This window comes from Sciurus vulgaris (assembly GCF_902686455.1).
Source record: "Sciurus vulgaris genome assembly, chromosome: 2".
Taxonomy (NCBI): Eukaryota; Metazoa; Chordata; class Mammalia; order Rodentia; family Sciuridae; genus Sciurus; species Sciurus vulgaris.
Genome location: NC_136462.1, coordinates 67,090,051 through 67,109,119, shown reverse-complemented (window position 1 = coordinate 67,109,119; position 19,069 = coordinate 67,090,051). Strand labels below are relative to the sequence as shown.

Sequence of the window (19,069 nt, the reverse complement as noted above, 5' to 3'; positions counted from 1 at the left end):
ATTACCTAATACAGCAGACTATCATATATCATGCACTCTGAAAGCATTTTTTAAAAGATTTATTTATAATCATTTAACTCAAAATTTAACACAATTAAATGACAGTCTTCTTCCAATTTTTCCAATTCAAAAATCATAAGAATCAATATCTAGGAACACCAGTAATACTGTTTTGTTCAGGGTAAATAGTCAAATAACTTTGATCCCAAACCAATCATCTTACATGAACAGCTTGTAACTTTCAAAAACCCAACACTTTAGCAAAGTTGAAAGAATAAAAGTTAAAAAAAAAAAAAACAAGTTATTTAAAAAATTTTAATGTCATAAGACTACAAAGGACAGTTTCTTAATGTTAATGAAGATAGGTAGGTTTGCAATGCCAAAAATCTCCTTCACTTCATCGTTTCAGATTTCTGCACAGTTAAAATAATTCATCTCATGAACCAAAGTACATGAAGGCTGTTTTAAATCAAAGGATAAATGCCATATTTATCTCAGCCTCTACAAAGAGACGGCTTATATCAAAGGAGAAAAGTTTGAACTTTAAGCCTATTTACTTGGCACTCTTAAATACAGTTTTTCAAAACTTCAGAATTGTTACTAAGAATTTTAGCTTAAATTAAAAAAAAAAAAAGACATCATCCTTGTCAAGTTACCTAATCCAAATTCACTTAAGTAGTTACAAGAGTGAACTCTATTTGAGTAACAAAACAAGTCTGTACAGGAGTAGAGTGAGATGTGCACTCCTACTTAAAGTATTGCCTGATGGAAAGTACTATCTACTTCGCTAGATATAACATGTTTATGTGTAACCCTTTCCCTCGAGTTGAAGGAGAAAAGGGGGTTTATTTAAAATAAACTTTCAAAGGAACTGACTTTTCTAACCTCACCACTCCTCAGACAGGTGCAGACCACTCCGGATCAAGCACCGCCCCACCCCACCCCCAACTTCGGGAAAGGGGCCTCCTATACGCAATGTATTTGCTTGTTGTAACACATGGTTTCTAAACCACAAAGGGATTCCTTCTGAGTGGAGAGGATAAAGCATAAGAAAAAAGGGAAGATCAGGATCAGGGACTGATCAATTCAAATTTTTACTTGGAGATCCTGTTTAAACACAATCACTAAATCATTCACTACTGCTTCGAGTCACTGGACAACGGTATCTCTAGGGATAAACCAGGAGACCGACTGAAAATGTGGGGGTTAAAACTACACCAGTAGCAGCTTCGGGTTCTTATCAAAACAATAGCGAGTGGCACATGTCAGGCGGCCCACATGCACAGGGGGATAAAGAGGCGACTAGCAGAGGCTGGAGTTGAACTTGCCTTAACGCCCTCCCCCAACTACCACCGCCGCCGACCTGGCAACGCGAAAGTGAAAACCAGCGGCGTACAGGGCCCGGCTGTCTTCCCCCTTCTTCTTTCCGCAGCCCGAACCGGACTTCTTCCTCACCGGTCTCCTGGGGGCGGAGACGCCGAGTTCCCTAGGGACGCGAGTTAGTCACCAAGAGGCGGTGACAGAGCGCACTGCTCGTGTCGCACACTCCGAGGCCTAGCCGCGCGGGATCGAAGGACGTCGGCGGAGCCTCTCGTGTCTCGGGTCCCACAGCACCCAGTTCGCTCGCTGGGAAGCCCCCTCCTTCCCTTCTAGAGAGTCTCAACTCCCCTTCCTCATACCCCTACCCCAGGCAGCCCCAACGTCAGAACCTGCTCCCGACAGAGGAAATCAAGCCCTGTCGGGCCGTTTCCAGCCCTCGAGGTCAGGGATTCCCTCTCTGGGCAAAGGGACTGCGGGCCCGCGCCGCTGACCCGAGCGGGGATCCCCTGAGCCGCCGGGCGGGGATCCCGGAACTGGCCTCCGAGTGCGCGTGTAGCCGCGGTGGGGAGGGGCAAAGCGGGGAGTTTCCGCCGCCCGGCGGACAGCCGGCCCGGCGACAGCAGCGACCAGGGGCAGTCCCCACAATCAGCCGAGGACGCCCAGTCTCCTCCGCCGCGACCCGACCCGCTTTCCACACGCGTGGCGCAACCGGTGCCCCACGTAGTCTCCGGGTTGGGTCAGGGGAGGGCAGAGAAAAGCGGGCTCTCAGCCACCCGTCACTTTCAAGTCGCCCTGCCAAGAACCCAGGGCGAGAAAAAGGAGCGAAACAAAAGGGCGCTGGGGAGGGAGTCCCTACAACCCCTCGCACCCCCCCCCCCCCCCCGCGCTCGGCCCGGTCCTTACTCGTAGTGGCGGAAGATCTCGTTGGTGACTTTACAGTAGAAAACTTCCTCGTCCGGCCGCAGATCCACGGGTGGCTTCTGTCTCACAAACGGCTTTCGGTGTAGCAGCGGCATCTCCTGTCCGCCCGCAGGCTTGCCCCGACCCTCTGCCGCCGGTGTCGGCCCCGCTTCCCTATCAAAATTGGAGGGAAAGGAAAGCCGGTAAGGTGGGGAGTGCTGGCGGCGGCGTGGGCCGGTCCGCGCGCCGGGGAGAGCTCCGCTGCCTTTTGTGTGACTGACGCGCCTTGGCTGTTACTGGAGCCGAGTTCTCTCCTGCCGCCACCCGGGTGTTGAGCGAGTACAGCAGCCGCCGCCTCTGCCCTCCAAGTGCGCCCCACCTCGGCTCGCCCCGCGGGCGGCTCACAATGGGGCCAGGCGCCCCGCGGCGGCCCCCTCCCCCTGCGCCGGCTCCCCGCCCGCTGCTGCTGCTGCCGCCGCCGCCGCAGCCGGGCTCACAACGTGCTCGGCGCGCAGCCGGCCAGCCCCACGCCGCGAGGGCGCTAGCCGCGGGCGGACCCTGGCGCCGCTCCGCTTTGTTCCCCCGCTCGCCTACACTTCCCTGCCGGCGCCGTCCGGCCCCGGAGCGACCGCAAGGAGCCCCTCACCTGCGAGCACTCCGACTGCCACTTCTCCACCTTCTCAACTGAAAAGGCAAAGAGGACCCGATCCTCCCGGGGGGTCGCTTCTTGCCGGCCTTGTTGTGCCCGGGGCCGCGGCTTCTCACGCTGCCACTGCCCTGCTCTGCGCCGGGGGATCGCGTCCCACCACCACTTCCCCGCCTCTCGGAGCTCCTGGGAAGTTTCTGATCTACTTTCGGCTCCGAAGGAGGAAGAACTGTTGGGAGGAGCTTTTCACTTCTCGCTTCTACCTTTTTATTGGCTACTCGATGACTTTTACAGCCTGTCACTGATACAGGAAGAGACGGCGGAGAGCCTGGGAGAGCTACATTATTAATTAATGGAGCAACCCCTTGTGAAGAATCAGAAGCATCCTCCATGTTTGAGATTATCAGCCAAAAGATCTAGGGAAAGCGCCGACGTTTCATGGACGCATGGCTCACAGTAAAGCCTTCATCTTCAAGTTTCTCACCAACCCTTGGCTACACGTAATTGGGATTCCATTTACGATTTAAATTGTATTTTAAACGTGGGAAGAGAAATGTTTAAGAAATAAAAATGTTTTGATATTTTTCTTCAAAATTAGAATTCATATCTAAAGATGTTTTGTGCGTGTAAACATGCAACTTGAACAAAACATACCTTCTTGACATCAGTTCTTTTTAACACTTAGGGCAATTCAGTCAAAGATTTAAATAGCCCGTGGCAGGAGAAATATGTTAGAAAATGTCATCATGCCTGTGAGACCCCGACATATTTACAAGTAAATAACACACACCCTCTAAAAAGTAATATTTAAACCACAGAAAATAATTTGCAAAAGAGTAATGTCTAATTCAACTAGAATTTGAAAGATCATGGATTTACTAAAATTTTCTCTACAGCAAATTTCCCATATCAGTACTTTTTATTTATGAAACTAATTTTAATGTACATAATATACATAACTTTTGAATTGAAAATAATTTTCTAAAGTAGAAAAGAATTTTTACCAGCTTTGTTTTAATTTTTTTTTTGCTATTGCGCTTGCTATTCGCTTATTTGCAAATTAAAATGTAATAATGAGTCTAAAATAAGGTTGAGAATGGTTATTAAACAACAAAATACATTATTTCTTCTAACTACTAATACAATGAAGTGATAATTACATAAACAATATAGTTTCAGGTTTATATTCAAGTTAAGTACACTTGAACTTTGGAGCAGAAAATTAAGAAATCTATTTAAATCTAACTTGTTTTTGAACTTCTCTCAGGCTGCTTTACCTGCTTATACAGCTAGCAAAATGGAACATATGGCAGAATATTCTTTCAGTATTTAAAAAAATCATGAATACTATTTCTTAATGCATCTTACTCTGAATTATAGAAGGCACATAAGCTTGGAAATGCTGTCACTAGCAAGTACATGATTTAGCCACTATAAACCCTTCAAAAGAGTACACCCTTTAAAGATTTGGTGTTTTAAACTGGCCTCCAACTAGAGTACTGACAGACAAATTAGAATTCTCTACCTAGGAAGTATTTATTGGCAAAAAAACATAGAACCCACATATGTAGCCTCAAAAGAGGGACAAGAAAAAGAATAATTTTATGAACTACTTTTTTTTCTTCCTGGTGCTGACCATCATCAAGAACCCAACATCCCAGGCATGCTAAGAATGGGCTATATTTCAAGCATCACCTTCACAATTCAAAATCCCAACTTAACTACTAAGTTAAAAACTGATGAAATTCTCTGAATACTCAAGTGTATCTTGGATCTCACTGTTGGATAAATTTTAAAATTTGTTAAAGCCATGATAAAAAGCAGTAATGTTTATTTTATTTTTATTAAGTGCAAATTTTAAAGTTGGATTCTTATATTAACAAAATTGAAATTCTATTTCATTCAAACATACTCATCATACTGAAATTTCAATAAAGTCATAATTCACTGAATACATAGGGTTTATTTTAACAATATGTGATATTTAATAAATATTTTACATATTGATCATTACTTAAGAATAAAGAAAGTTAAGAAAATTATAACATGAAACTTTAGATTTAATGTTTATAATAATGAAATTGATAGCATACCTAACCTGCCTCATTAAATAACATTCCTCTTAAAGTAATTACATACATTTCCTACTAACATATTGTTTATTTCTGAATTTTGGTATCATGATTATTTCCCTGCATCATAAATTACTGCTTAACTTTTGAGAGTGAAAAGCTCATTGCTGTATCCAGAAAGTAGTTAAAAGAAACTCCATGAAATGGGACTTTGTAAAAAAAAAAAAAAGGAAATATTGTAAAAGAAACTGTGAAACTTAAAGTAGCAGAGAACAAAGAGAAAGAAATAGAATGATAATCATTTAATTTTTAAAAAATTAATTCTATTAAACAGTTATCAAGCTCCTTTTATATACCAAAAAAGTATACTAGCTCATATAAGAGGTGCAACATATATGCAAAAAAAGTATAATCTTGTAGGGAGAGAGATGATGAAAACACAAGCAACACAAGAATTCTGTGAGTTCTAATGAGCCTGAGTAATATAATGCAAAAAGAGAAGTAGAAAAGATTAGAAGGAAATATAGAAGGTAGACCCAGGATTGGTCCTAAACGAAGTTAGGCATGATTTGAAAGGTAACAGAAAATTGGTGCTCTTAAACATTCTCACCAGGCACAAGATGCAATCCCTCAGTCTCCATTAAGTCAGTCACCCTTACATTGGTTAAATGTAAATATGCTAGCTACACAGGATATATATTAATCTAATATTATAGAGACATTCTGATAAAAAATCACAATTTTGAAAAGCTATACCACTTTAGGTAAAGATGAAACAAGTCTTTGGAATATAAGTTTTAAAAGCTTGAGCTAGAATTTTCTTGTCTTCTATTGACTGGTAACATAAGAAAGTCTCTTATTTAGGTGGTTTGGTCAGAGAGTAATTACTTAGAACATAAAGAAAACTCTGGGAACTGTTACTTCTTTCATTTTGCTTCTGAGGAAATTAAAGCTCAAGTGCTGGAATGTACGTCTCCTGCCCGGATAGTCTTTTTAAGACTACACTGTATTTTCCTTGCCTTCCATAATATCTAATTTTCTGGTATATCTACTGACACTTTTGTGTATAAACAAACAAAAATACCATTACATTTAAAAAAAATTTTTTTTTTTTTGCTAAATTGCTAAAATGCATGTAGGGATAGTTCACTGATTTTCAGAAGCAATAATTTTTTGAGAATTATATAGGAAAGCAATGGGGTAAAAGCAATAGGGTAATAAGAATCTGAAATTTGTCTAAACAACTGTTTTGAGTCTTATCTCATGTCTAATTAAAACACCTAACAAATTTCAGGACTCTTACCTCTTAGCAATGTTATAAAAGTAAAGTATAGCTTACCCTGAGTTTGTCTGAGAAAGATGTCTTATAAATAAATACAAGAGCACCTCTAACTTTGAAACTTCTTTTTTCACATATCTTTATCTGATATTTGTCTCAACTCCATCATGTTCTTTTTAATGTCTTCCTGACAAATTTAGGGCATTTTAACTCTAAAGATTTCTATACTACATGTTGTTCTTTAGAAGCAGTGAATGTTTCCCTCCATATCTGAAAACAGTTGTTCTAACACTACTTTAGTGTTAGAATAGTCTTCTTGACCTGGGGCTGCCCATTAGAATCACCTGAGGAGTTTTTGGAAAAAGTGATGTCTGCCCATATCTAGGCCCCAGTTCTCTAAAGTAGGGACCTTAGCATTGGGAATTTCAAAATCTCAGGTGATTCTAATGTACCACTGACATTGAGAACTACTGCGCTTGTATGAGATTGGATTGTTGACATTCAAAAATTTAGAATACATCTTTTTATTTAAACCCTTCTGATTAGAATCATGAATTATGAGATACTAGTGGAAGTTGGAAGAAGAGTCTAAGGTCATCATCAATACCACAGTAATAGTTTAAACAAATGCTTCTAACTTGTCAAGCATTGTGCTAAGGGCTTTAAACAATTCATCTCAGGTAATTTTCATCTGAAATTAAGTAATAATTATCATTTCCATTTTACAGATGAAGCCACTGAAACTCAGAAAAGTTACTTAAGTAGAATGCCCAAAATCTTACAGTCTGGAAACAGAAAAACCCAAACACTAGTCTTATCAACTCCAAAATTCCAGCACCCTACTCCTATATTTCATTAGGACTGATTTGCTGTTCTAGCTCAGTTAGAATTTCAAACACAGAACTTAATCCTATGCAAAAAACAATTTAGAGCTTACAAGGATTAAGTTTTTTTGTTGTTGTTATTTTGTGTTTGTAGTACCAGGCATTGAACCTGGGGCTTTGCATATGCTAGGCAAGCCTTCTCCACCCCTAAGAATGTTTGTTAATCATAAAAGCACTAAAGCAAATCATGGAAGAACTTTTTTTTTTTTTTTTTTTTTTTTTTTAAGTATCTCAGAATGGAAAGAGCCTAAGTATAACACAAAGTACAGGATTCACAAAAAAAAAAAAAAAAAAGATTCTGTAAAATTGAAAACATTCTTCATGACAAAAGCTACCACAAACAGGCTGGGCACAGTGGCACATGCCTGTAATCCCAGTGACTCAAGAGGCTGAGGCAGGAGGATGACAAGTTGGAGGCCAGCCTGAGCAATTTAGCAAGACCCTGTGGCAAAGTGCCCCTGGGTTCCATCCCTATTACTGTAGAAATATATAAAAATAAACACTACTACAAAGTTGAAAGACAAATATCAAATTGAGAAAAAAATATTTACAACTCCACAAAGGGATAGTTATCCTAATACATAAAGAATTCTTATAATCAAAATAACCCAGGAGAAACAGAAAAGGAAATATAATTGGATTTTAAAACATAAAAAGATTCTTAACCTCACTCATAAAAAGATAAATGCAGATTAAAACTACACCAAGATGACATTTTTCACTATTCAGATTAGCAAAGACCACCATCATATATGTTGGTAAGTCTGTGGAGAAACAGGTACAACTTGTGCAGAGGACAAATTGAAAATATCTACCCCAAAGTACAAATGCACTAGAAGTCCTAAGTGTTGGGAGATATCCCTCATATATATTTCAACACGAGTCTTTATTTTGGCTTTATTAAGAACAGCGTAATATTAAAATCAATTGACCAAAGAACCAAAGGCCGAATGTTTTCTCTGATATGAGAATGCTAATTCACATTAAGGGGGAGTGACTAGGGAAGAATAGAAGTACTCTGGACTAGTCAGAAGGGAGTGAAGGGAGGAGAAGGGATATGAAGGTAGGAATGATAGCAGAATGAATTGGACATTATTACCGTATGTGCATATGTGATACACAACCAGTGTGATTCTACATCATGTACAACCAGAAGAATGAGAAGTTACACTCCATTTATGTATAATGTGTCAAAAGGCATTCTACTGTCATGTATAACTAATTATAATAAATTAAAAAATCAAATGAGATTTTCATAACTGCATAAATTATCCTATAGCCACACAGCGGAATATATGAGGAAGTGTCAGTCACAGTGGCACATGCCTATAATACCAGCAACTCAGGAGGGTGAGGCAGGAGGACCACAAGTTTGAGGTCAGCTTCAGCAACTTAGCAAAACCCTGTGTCAAAATTAAAAATTAAAAAAGGACCGCAGGTGTAGCTCTGTAGTAGAGTTCTACTGGGTTTAATACCCAGTAATGGGGGAAAAAAATGAAGACATAAAAAGCAAACAACAACCAAAAACCAAGGTAGTATATACAAGAAGAGAGTATGCTGGTTTTCTCTAGGAGGAAAAAGTAGCTAGGGGACAAAGCTGAAAAGAAGACTTTTCACTGTAGAAAGATGAATACCAATTTGAAGATGTAGAAATTAGAAAGTAAAAGAGGCTGATGAGGATAGACAACTGGTATAACAGTCTTTCACTTCACAACTGGAGATAAAATAAATGCAAACTAAGTTAAAATTAGAACTGCAAAGGTAAAAATGATAGTGTTAAAATTGTTACAGAGCCTAGTATAGTGCCTTTCCCATTACAGGAATTCAATATATATTTGTTAGATGGATATATAAAATACAAATTTAGTTTATAGTAAGACAAGTAGAGTCAGATGTCTAGCTGCTTGGAAAGCTGATGCAGAACTGCGAGTTCAAAGCCAGCCTCAGTAACTTATCGAGGCACTAAGCAACTCAGTGAGACCCTGTCTCTAAATAAAAATTCAGAAAAGGACTGGGGATATGGCTCAGTGGTCGAGTGCCCTTGAGCTCTACTCAAAAAAAAAAAAAAAAAAAAAAAAAAAGGCTAGGGGCTTTCATCTTAGCCTGGAAATAGAATTTAGATCATATATTTCTAAAAACTATTCAGATTACATATGCTGATAGTTACATATCGATTTACAGAACAAATTAGTACTATGTTCAACCAATAGATTTGTCGTGGTTTTAAAAAATAATATGTAAAAATCAAGAAGATGGTTTTTTTTATTGTAAACAAATGGGATACATGTTGTTTCTCTGTTTGTACATGGCGTAAAGGCAAACCATTTGTGTAATCATAAATTTACATACAGCAATGTTGTTTGATTCATTCTGTTATTTTTTCCCTTCCCCCCACCCCTCCCACCCCTCTTTTCCCTCTATACAGTGCTTCCTTCCTCCATACTTGCCCCCCTCCCTAACCCTAACTCTAACCCTAACACTAACCCAAGAAGATGGTTTTAAAATGTGTATTACGAGGTTCTTTTTTTCTATTTTGTTAACTGCAAACCCACATTTTAAGTTTTTATCTGTAACAAAATAGTTATAATACAAGTGCACTAACATTTGATACCTCATTTACTGACTCTTTTCTTATTACTAGAATAGAAAATACTAGAATATATATTGTTCTTTGTTTACTTTCTCTTTAGTATTCAGGCCACAGTCCACTCTCAGGTATCATTAAAAATGTTACTATACAATTAGAAAATATTTTTTTTAATTCTTACCATAATGTCTGTAACATACTATGCACTCAAAACCTATTATAGAAGGGTACTATGTTCTCTCATTTTCTTATAGTATGTATAATTAGGACCGTATTTCTTTTTACCAGTGAACTCATGGGATTGAAGAATAATGTAATTAATAAATACACTTTTGACACCAGTAACTCACCAATGTGTTTTATAAAGGATCTTCATATTTGCAATGCTTACAACCTTAGACTATAGGCCATTTAAAGAAGGAAAGATAGATATAAGACAGTTAAAATTCAGAACACAGTGCTGACTGAGGTTTTGCTAAGTTCTAGCTTAAGAGTTTCTGGTAAAACATATGCTAATGCTGCAGCCTCCTATGAAATATAAACATTAAGGTATCCCTCCCTTTCATTTCTGTTGCCATCATCACACCTAGAATGGAGAAGTCATGCTATTGCTATATTTTCTCTAGTTCAAATGTTTGGGTCAACGTACCCATCTCATTTCCTTAGCAGAACTGAAATTTCTTTTTCAGCTAAATTTCTCTTTTCAGACTGAAAAAGATAATTTCTACCTCAGGTTATCAGTAAACTGTTTCTCAATATTTTCTTATCAACTACACACCACATGCGTGGCCTCTAGGACCTGGTTTACCTACCAGATCAAGCATCTTCCCTGATTCATGTACTAACACAAAATTCTGTCATACAAAACCTTTCTTTTTTTCCCATCTCAAACTTTTCTTTTGAAATAAAGGCCTCAGGGCTAGGGTTGTGGCTCAGTGGTAGAGCACTTGCGTAGCATGTGTTAGGCACTGGGTTTGATTTTTAGCACTGCATATAAATAAATGAATAAAATAAACATCCATTAACATCTAAAAAATGTTTAAAAATAATAATAAAATAAAGGCCTCACACTCAGTTATAGTGAGGTACAAATCTCACTGGAGATATGGCAACAGAAACTTGCAGATATGATTAAGGTCACGGACCTTGAGATGGGAGATCCTTCTGTATTTCCCAGGTGGGTCCAACCTAATTATCTGGAGAACATTTCCCAGCAATGTTTAGAAAGAGGAGAGGGTGATTAAAGAACAAAAGGCAGAGAAGTGATGTTGTTGGGTTTTGTTTATTTGTTTTTACATCAATTTTTTTCTTTAAAGGAGTGAGCAGGGCATGGTGGCACTGTCCTATAAACCCAGCTGCTCCAGAGGCTGAGGCAGGAGGATCACAAGTTCAAAGCTAGCCTCAGCAACTTAGCCAGGCCCTCAGCAACTTAGTGAGACCCTGAATCAAAATAAAAAGTAAAAAGGGCTGAGGTGGCTGGTGGTTAAGCAACCCTAGTATGAATGAATGAATAAATAAATAAATAAATAAATAAGTGGATTGTGTACAGGGGAATTGAATGCTTTATATACAAGAAAAAACACTGCTCTAGAACCAACTTATTCATCATCTTCATCTTCCTCCTCCTCATCTTCAATCTTCCTTGTCTTTCTCCTCTTCTTTTTCTTGCTTTTTTTTTCTGCATTAGATTTTCCTTTAGCTTATAGGCAGCATTACACTTTTTGTATGTTTTCTTCAGCTTATCAGCTTTCTTTTTATAAGGCTGTTTGTCATCTGGAGCAGCGTTATTTCATATCTCTCCCAGATTCTTTGCAACATACATCAACAATGGGTAGGCCAGAAGGGATGCTCTCCCTTGATTTGAGGGCAACGCTCAGAACAAGAAAAAGGCCGACAAGGCCTCTTGGGTGCATTGGGATCCTTGTACTTCTGTTTTGTTTCCTCTTTAGGAGAGATATAGATCTTTATTTCTCTTTCATAATGGGCCTTATCCACCTTTTCCATGTCTTCAAATTTTCCTTTCTCCTTAGCAGACATAGTCTTCCACCTCTCTGAACACTTCTTAGAAAACTCTGAGAAGTTCGCTGCAGCATCTGGGTGCCTCTTCTTGGGCTCCTCCTGGAAAGATTGTACAAAGAATGCATATGATGACATTTTGCCTGTTGACTTCTTAGGAGTTCCTTTGCCCATGTTTAGTTGTCTTTCCTCAAGGCTCAGGATCACCCTGTGCCTGTCTGGTTCTCACTTGCCCTAGTGCCTTCCCTATGGCGCTCAATGTACTACAATGGCTATTGACATTGCTAGTTTTGAATGAAGAAATGGCGCCACAAGCCAAGGAATATAGTAGTCTCTAGAAGCTGAAGGAACAGTTTCCCTTCTCAAAGGCTCCAAAATAAACATGACCCTGTGACAGCTTATTTTAGCCTACTACAAAGGCTGTGTTGAACTTCTGATCTACTACAAAGTTTGTGGTAATTTGTTACCATGGCAATAGAAAACTAATAAACCAGTTTCCAGTCTGAAAATATTCTTAAACCTCATCTAATTTTCATCACAATGGTGAATAATATCCTCAAACCTTAATGAGTTAGTTCTCTCTATCTAAGATTACAGGAAACTTCCAGAGTTTTCTGAAATGATTCATCCAGATGTTTTTCCTTCAAGTTGCAAAAATGTATCCAGTCATTTCATAACATACCATTACCTTAACCACATACAGGCTGAGTATCCTTTATCTGAAGTGTTTGGGACCAGAAGTGTTTCAGATTTGGAATATCTACATACATATAATGAGATATCTTGGGGATGTCAAGGTAGAGAGGATGCCTAAATACAAAACTCATGTATGTTTCATATATACTGTATATACTTTATAGACAAAGCCTTCAGTATTTTTAGTATGACTTCTTTTTTTTTTTTTTTTAGGCAGGTTCTGGCTAAGTTGCCCAAACTGGACCCAAACTTTCCGTTCTCCTGCCTCAGTCTCCCTAGTAGCTGGGATTATAGATATGCACATGACTGGCTAGGGTATCTTTGTTTTGATTATGACATATCACACTAGGTTAGATATGAAATTTTTCACTTGTGAAGTCATGTTGGCACTCAAAAAAGTTTCAAATTTTGGAATTTTTCAAGTTAGGGATGCTCAACCTATGTGAACATAACATAACATACATGCAGCATTAGCATGTATAGAATAAGGAGATGATTATAAACAAAGAATTTTCCTGATAGGATTCTATCTCCTTAGACCTCCTTAAGGATCTTCTCCATCAATCATCTTTCCTCTAATAGCAACCTCTCCTTCAACACTTGCTGCCCTGGTATATAAACTAGTACAGGTCTATTTCATTGTGTGGGGGCAGGAGGTGATTAAGTACATTGCACTTTATCCTTAGCACTATTTCTATTTCATTCTCAACTAACATTTAAAAGGGAAATCTATGATCCTTGTTTCTACTTCTTTCTCTTTATTCCAACCCTTTGTATCCTCTCTACTCCCTATACTTCCCTAAAACTGCCTTTGATTCTGACCTTACTGATAAATCCAATGAACTCTATCCTTATTCATACTGCTCTGTGGCATCTTCTCTACCTTGATGTCTGTGATACCCTCCTCCCTGGTTCTCTTTCTACCTTCTGAATGGTCCTGAGTCTCCTTGGCATCCCCTTTTCCCCTCAACTGTTCCCTAAAACCTGATATTTCCCAGTTCCCTTACATTCATTCTCTTCTCTTGTCACTGCCTTCTCCAAATTATATCCCCCTCTCTGTGTTTATTGCCCCCATTCTCCCTGGAATATAAGCTCTTCCAGGGTCTTCTTGCTTCTTTCCTTGGGGACTCTATCTACCACTGCTCCTTGAAGACTTGTGAGATGAGTGACTCATCAAATTGACATTTTATAAAGATAAATCTGGGAGTGGTATGTGGGATTGACTGGATTGAACACAATTCAGAAGTATGGAAACCAGTTGAGAAAGGAAAGAAGTTTAATCACAAAATGACAAAACAGTAGTTTCCCTTTATCTGGGGTTTTACCCTCTGAGGTTCCAGTTATCTGCTATCAACTGTTGCCTGGATATATTAAGATTTGTCCTTTTTCTAGAGAGAAAGACTGTTTTATATAACTTTTATAATAGCATATTGTTGTAATTATTCATTTTATTAGTTATTGTTATTATCTTTTACTGTGCCTGATTTATAAATTAAAATTTATTATCAATATGTATGTATAGGAAAAAACATAGTATACATAGGATATGGCACTATCTGTGGCCTCAGATATCCATTGGGGGTCTTGGAATTATTCCATGGATAAGTGGGGATCATAACAGACTGAATTATTGCTTTGGCAATGGAAAAGAAGAAAAGTCAGGAGAAATATTTCAGGGGAAGTATTTAGTAACAGAATCTGATGACACACTAGGGAAGAAAGATGAAAAGTCAGAGATGACTCAAAGGCTTCAGGCCTGGGAGTCTAGAAAAGTAATAACATCATTAACAGAAATGGGATAATCAGATACAGAAATAGATTTGGGAGGGAAATGAAGCACTCCATTTTAGATATGTAGCATCAAAGTAGAGATGCCCAACAGGCAGTTGGAAGACTGGACTCTGAAATCGAAAGAGAAATCTGGATTGAGATGATTGCTTAGAGAGTTGTTTCCAGAAATGTAATAATAAAATGTACTAAAAATGATAAATATGCAGTAGGTAATTAATATTTGCCAAATAAATACATCTCTTTATACTATCCTGTTAGTCAACTTTTTGTCCCTTTGACCAGAATACCTGAGAAGAACAACTTAGAGGAGGAAAGATTTATTTTGGCTTATGGTTTTTGAAGTTTGAGGTCATAGCCAACCAGTTACATTTCTTTGGGCCCAAGATGAGGCAGAACATCATGACTGAGGGCATGGCAAAGGAAAGCTTCTCAGCTCATGACAGCTGGGATCCAAAGGGAAAGAAGGACTAGAGAAAAGATAAACCCTTCCAGGTCACACTCTCAGTGACCTTTCTCTAAATAGGTTACTGGAAATTCCCACTTTCCTGTAGTTCATTCATTCATCAATAGATTAATTCACTGACAAGGTCAGAGCCTTCATGATCCAATGATTTCTCCAAACCCCAAAGCACATAAGTCTTTAGGGGACCATTCTAATTCCAAACCATAATATCAACCCTCTAGTCAAATACCTAGCCCAAGTACCAGGGTGCTCATGATACTTGCCAGCATTCCAGGATGCCTCCCTGTTCCTTGTGAATAACCCCAGCTTTAGCTTTCCTTGTGCCTACTTCCTGATCATTGCTAAACATTACCAAAGAGGTGTTCTTTAAGACCAGGCACAGTGGTGCATCCCTGTATCCCAGTGATTCTGTAGGACAGCCTTAGCACCCTAAGGAGGCTAAGCAACTTATTGAGACTTTGTATCAAAATTAAAAAATAAAAAAGAACTGGGAATGTAGCTCATTCCCAGAGCACCAGAGCACCCCTAGTGCCAAAAAAATTTTTAAAAGTGATCTGTAATTCAAGGGGCCTTTGCTGACACCATAAACTGCTTTGAAGGCATCTAAAGCTAACATACCATTGAAGACCCTAGAACAGGTTTTCTAAAGAAGACTTTTTTCCGCCTCAAACTTCCTATCTGATCTCTTTTTAATCTTTAATTTTCATTTTCAGCAATCACCTGGTTTCCTTTACAAAATCTGGGACATTCGGTATGACTTCTGTTTTCAACCCAAATTTTCTTATATATTCATCACTCATTCCTCCCTCCCTATTGTTTTCTCCTTTCCAAGGCTTTATCTGTGCCTTTGACATATTTTTTCCATCTCTAGGATCTTATTCTTTGACTTCCTTCTAACATCTCTCCCTTCCTTCTAACATCTCTCCCTTTTGGCCTACTAACATACCTGAACCTCTTTTATCCTTAAATAAATATTTTCCTTCACTTTGATTCCTTTGGAGATTACATCTTATTATTACCCCTTTTTATTATTAAGAACTATAAACTTCACAACTATGTGTAATCTTGGTAGTGATTTTAATTCTTGCTAAGTTTTATGTGTGTTAGTATGTCCTAATAGTTTTATTCAGTCTCCAAAATGTTTCTACAAGCCAGAAATCATTTGATAAATTAATCATAAAACACTTTCAACTATGACTAACCAAGAAATAGTTGTACGTTTGGGATGTTGATTTCTGAGAAACAAGAAATAATGTTACTTTGCCATTATCTGTTTCTGAGGAGTTAAAGTTGTAAATGCACTTAGAGTAGTCATGTGATGGTTATCTCTTAGTCATAAGTCAGAATTTTTCTGATGTAACAATAGGAATTATACTCATTTAAGGCGGTAACCAAGAGTCTTGGGCAATCCTTATAGTAACAAACAGATGTTAACATATGTGGATTGTCAAGTTTGAAACATAAAAGATGCCATGAAAACACTACTTTTTTCATCATTAATTTAAATGTAATCAATCCCAGTTCATAAAATATATAGCCTTATATTTTAGAAATTTCTAGCAGAAAAGTTGGCAATGCCTTCTGCTTTGTACTCCATATATATATATATATATATATATATATATTTTAATTTATTTATATTAAATATAAAAATATATATTTATATTTTCTATTCTAAAAAGTTACCTTTCAACTCCATTCCTCTATAGTTGCCATATACCAGAATGTGTTACTAAGTATTTGGATCTAAAAGCTAAAGAATGAAATATTTAAAACAAATTAATTTTTATAGCCAATTTTTAGAAAGTTATTTTTATAATTTTACAAACACAAAATATGTATTCTGTTATCACAGCAAAATAAATGCCTCACAACTAGAAAACTTCTGAAAAATATATAAAGATATTGCTATTTACATAAAACAAATATATTCCTTATAGTTCTTTAAGTATAAAAATTATATTAAAAAATTACTTAGCAACTATTATTTGTAAAGTACTTTGCCAAGCACTGAGTTTAAGAATTTAAAAAATCATAATGGCTGGGTATGGTGACATACATCTGTAATCCCAGCTACTCAGGAGACTTAGGCAGAAAATTGGCAAGTTTGAGGCCAACTTGGGCAATAATAGCAAAACTGTCTCAAAATTAAATAAAAAAGAGCTGTGAAAGTAACTCAGTGTTAGAGTGCCTGCCTAGCAGGCATGAGGTCCTTAGTTCAATCCTTACTACAGGGGGGGAAGATTTCATACAGATGAAAGGTATTCCAGACATTCTATGCATTCTATAATATTATTCTCATTTTATAGATAATAAAGGTGCAAAGTAAAGAAACTATCCAAGATTCCACAGCATGTAAGATTGGGATTTGAAGTTAGACTGATTATATGTCAGTCTATTCTTAACAACTATTTCTGAGCGCTTTCTACATGCCAGACACCATTCTAGGGTCTTGGGTTATTAGCAGGGAAGAAGTAGAAAATGATCCCTTCACCGAGAGCTTATTTTCACCGGCAAGCTACAGTCAGAAGAACCTTGCTATGTATCATTCCTTCCTAGGCTTCTGGAAAAAGGTTGTAATATCTTGAAGAATGGACTTAAGCTAGCTTCTAGTGGCTTTTGGTAGCAACAGAGAATCCCAGAGGGCTGACTGATTCTCCCCCATAGGCTGAAAGTGAAAGCTGCAGGGCTGGGGCTGTAACTTGGAGATAGAATGTTTTCTTACCATGCATGAGGACCCAGCACCATCATAATAAATAAGTAAATAAATAGACTGCAGTGGGGGCCACACGGGGAGGGACTCTTAACCATTGGGTGATCATATTTGGGAAATTCATAATTATAGAAGAGTTTCATTTCCCCTCCATACCAGGTTTTTGAAATTTTGGATAAATTCTATTAGACAAATGAGAGACATACAAAAAAAAAAAAAAAAAGACTACACTGAGATTCCATCTCACTCCAATCAGAATGGTGATCATAAGAATACAAGCAACACACAAATGGTATGCCTCTACTTCATGTACAAACACAGAAACAAGATATATCCCATTTGTTTACAATAAAAATGAATTTTAAAAAAGTTGTACTCCTATTGTGTACAATGAATCAAATGAATCAAATTGCAGTCTGTAAAAATAAAACATTAAATAAAAAATAAGTAAAAAGATGGAAAAAAAAGAATATAAGCAACAATAAATGTTGGTGAGGATGTGGGGAAAAAGGTTAACTCATATACTGCTGGTGGGAATGAAAACTGGTGCAACCACTATGGAAAAAGGCATGGAAATTCCTCAGAAAACTCGGAATGGAACCACCATTTGACCCAGTCATCCCACTCCTAGGTTTATCCCCAAAGGACTTAAAAGCAGCATAACTACAGTGACACAGACACATCAATGTTTATAGAAGCTCAATTCACAATAGCTAAGCTATGGAACCAACCTAGGTGCCTTTGAGCAGATGAATGGATAAAGAAACTGTGGTATATATTCACAATGGAATATTGCTCAGCCTTAAAGAAGAATGAAATCATGACATTTGCTGGTAAATGGATGGAACTGGAGAATATTATGCTAAGGGAAATAAGCCAAAGAACCAAAGTTTGAATGTTTTCTCTGATATGCAGATGCTAATTCACAATAAGTGGGGGCAGAATAGAGGTGTTTTGGACCAGAGAGGAGTGAAGGTAAGAGAGGGGGCATGAGGGTAACAGTGATAAAATGAATCAGACATAACTACTTTATGTGCATATATAATTACATGACCTGTATAACTCTACATTATGTACAACAGATTAATAAGAATTTATACTCCATTTATTATGAAGTGTCAAAATGCATTGTCATGTATAACTAATTAGAACAAATAAAAAGAAAAAGAATTCCTTTCTTGCCAGATGTCCCTACAATATTTAAGAATGATTAATTAAGCTAGAGAAACAATAGGTATTGCAGAAAGCAGTCTTGAATTGTAAGATCGGAGTTTAAATTTCCTTTTGGCACATAAAACCTTGGAAAACTAAATTTCACCTCTGAAGAATGGAGTGACTCCAGATAGATTCATAAATGTTTATACATTAAGTATTAAAACTTTATGATAGGGCTGAGGATATAGCTCGGTGCACAACGCCCTGGGTTCAATCCCCAGCACTACAAAAAAACAAAAACAAAAACAAAAACCAACACTTTATGATATACATATATTATCAATAATATCTATTTGTAGTACGGTAGATTGAACTCAGGGGCACTCTACCACTGTGCTACATCCCCAAACCTTTTTTTTTTTTTTTAAGACAGGGTCTTCCTAAGTTACTGAGGTTGGCTGAAAACTCACAATCCTCCTGCCTCAGCCTCCAGAGTCTCTGGGATTACAAGCATGCATTACCATGCCCAGCAATAATATCTACTCTA

General features: G+C 37.9%; 1 protein-coding gene across 7 annotated transcripts in view; it reads right to left on the bottom strand.

Moving 5' to 3' along the window:
• BAZ1A (bromodomain adjacent to zinc finger domain 1A) overlaps positions 1-19,069 on the bottom strand; it is a 172,294-nt gene that overhangs the window by 103,354 nt on the left and 49,871 nt on the right. For 2 of the 7 annotated variants that reach the window (XM_079119406.1, XM_079119408.1), the window contains exons 1-2: positions 2,867-3,730; positions 2,224-2,394 (exon numbers count right to left, since the gene is read on the bottom strand). In XM_079119406.1, the coding sequence (XP_078975532.1) occupies positions 2,224-2,394; positions 2,867-3,258 (563 nt within the window). In that variant the 5' untranslated portion in view covers positions 3,259-3,730. Of the gene's footprint in view, positions 1-2,223; positions 2,395-2,505; positions 2,793-2,866; positions 3,734-19,069 lie in introns of those variants that run through there. The other 5 variants (XM_079119412.1, XM_079119409.1, XM_079119407.1 and 2 more) reach the window with 5 other exon arrangements.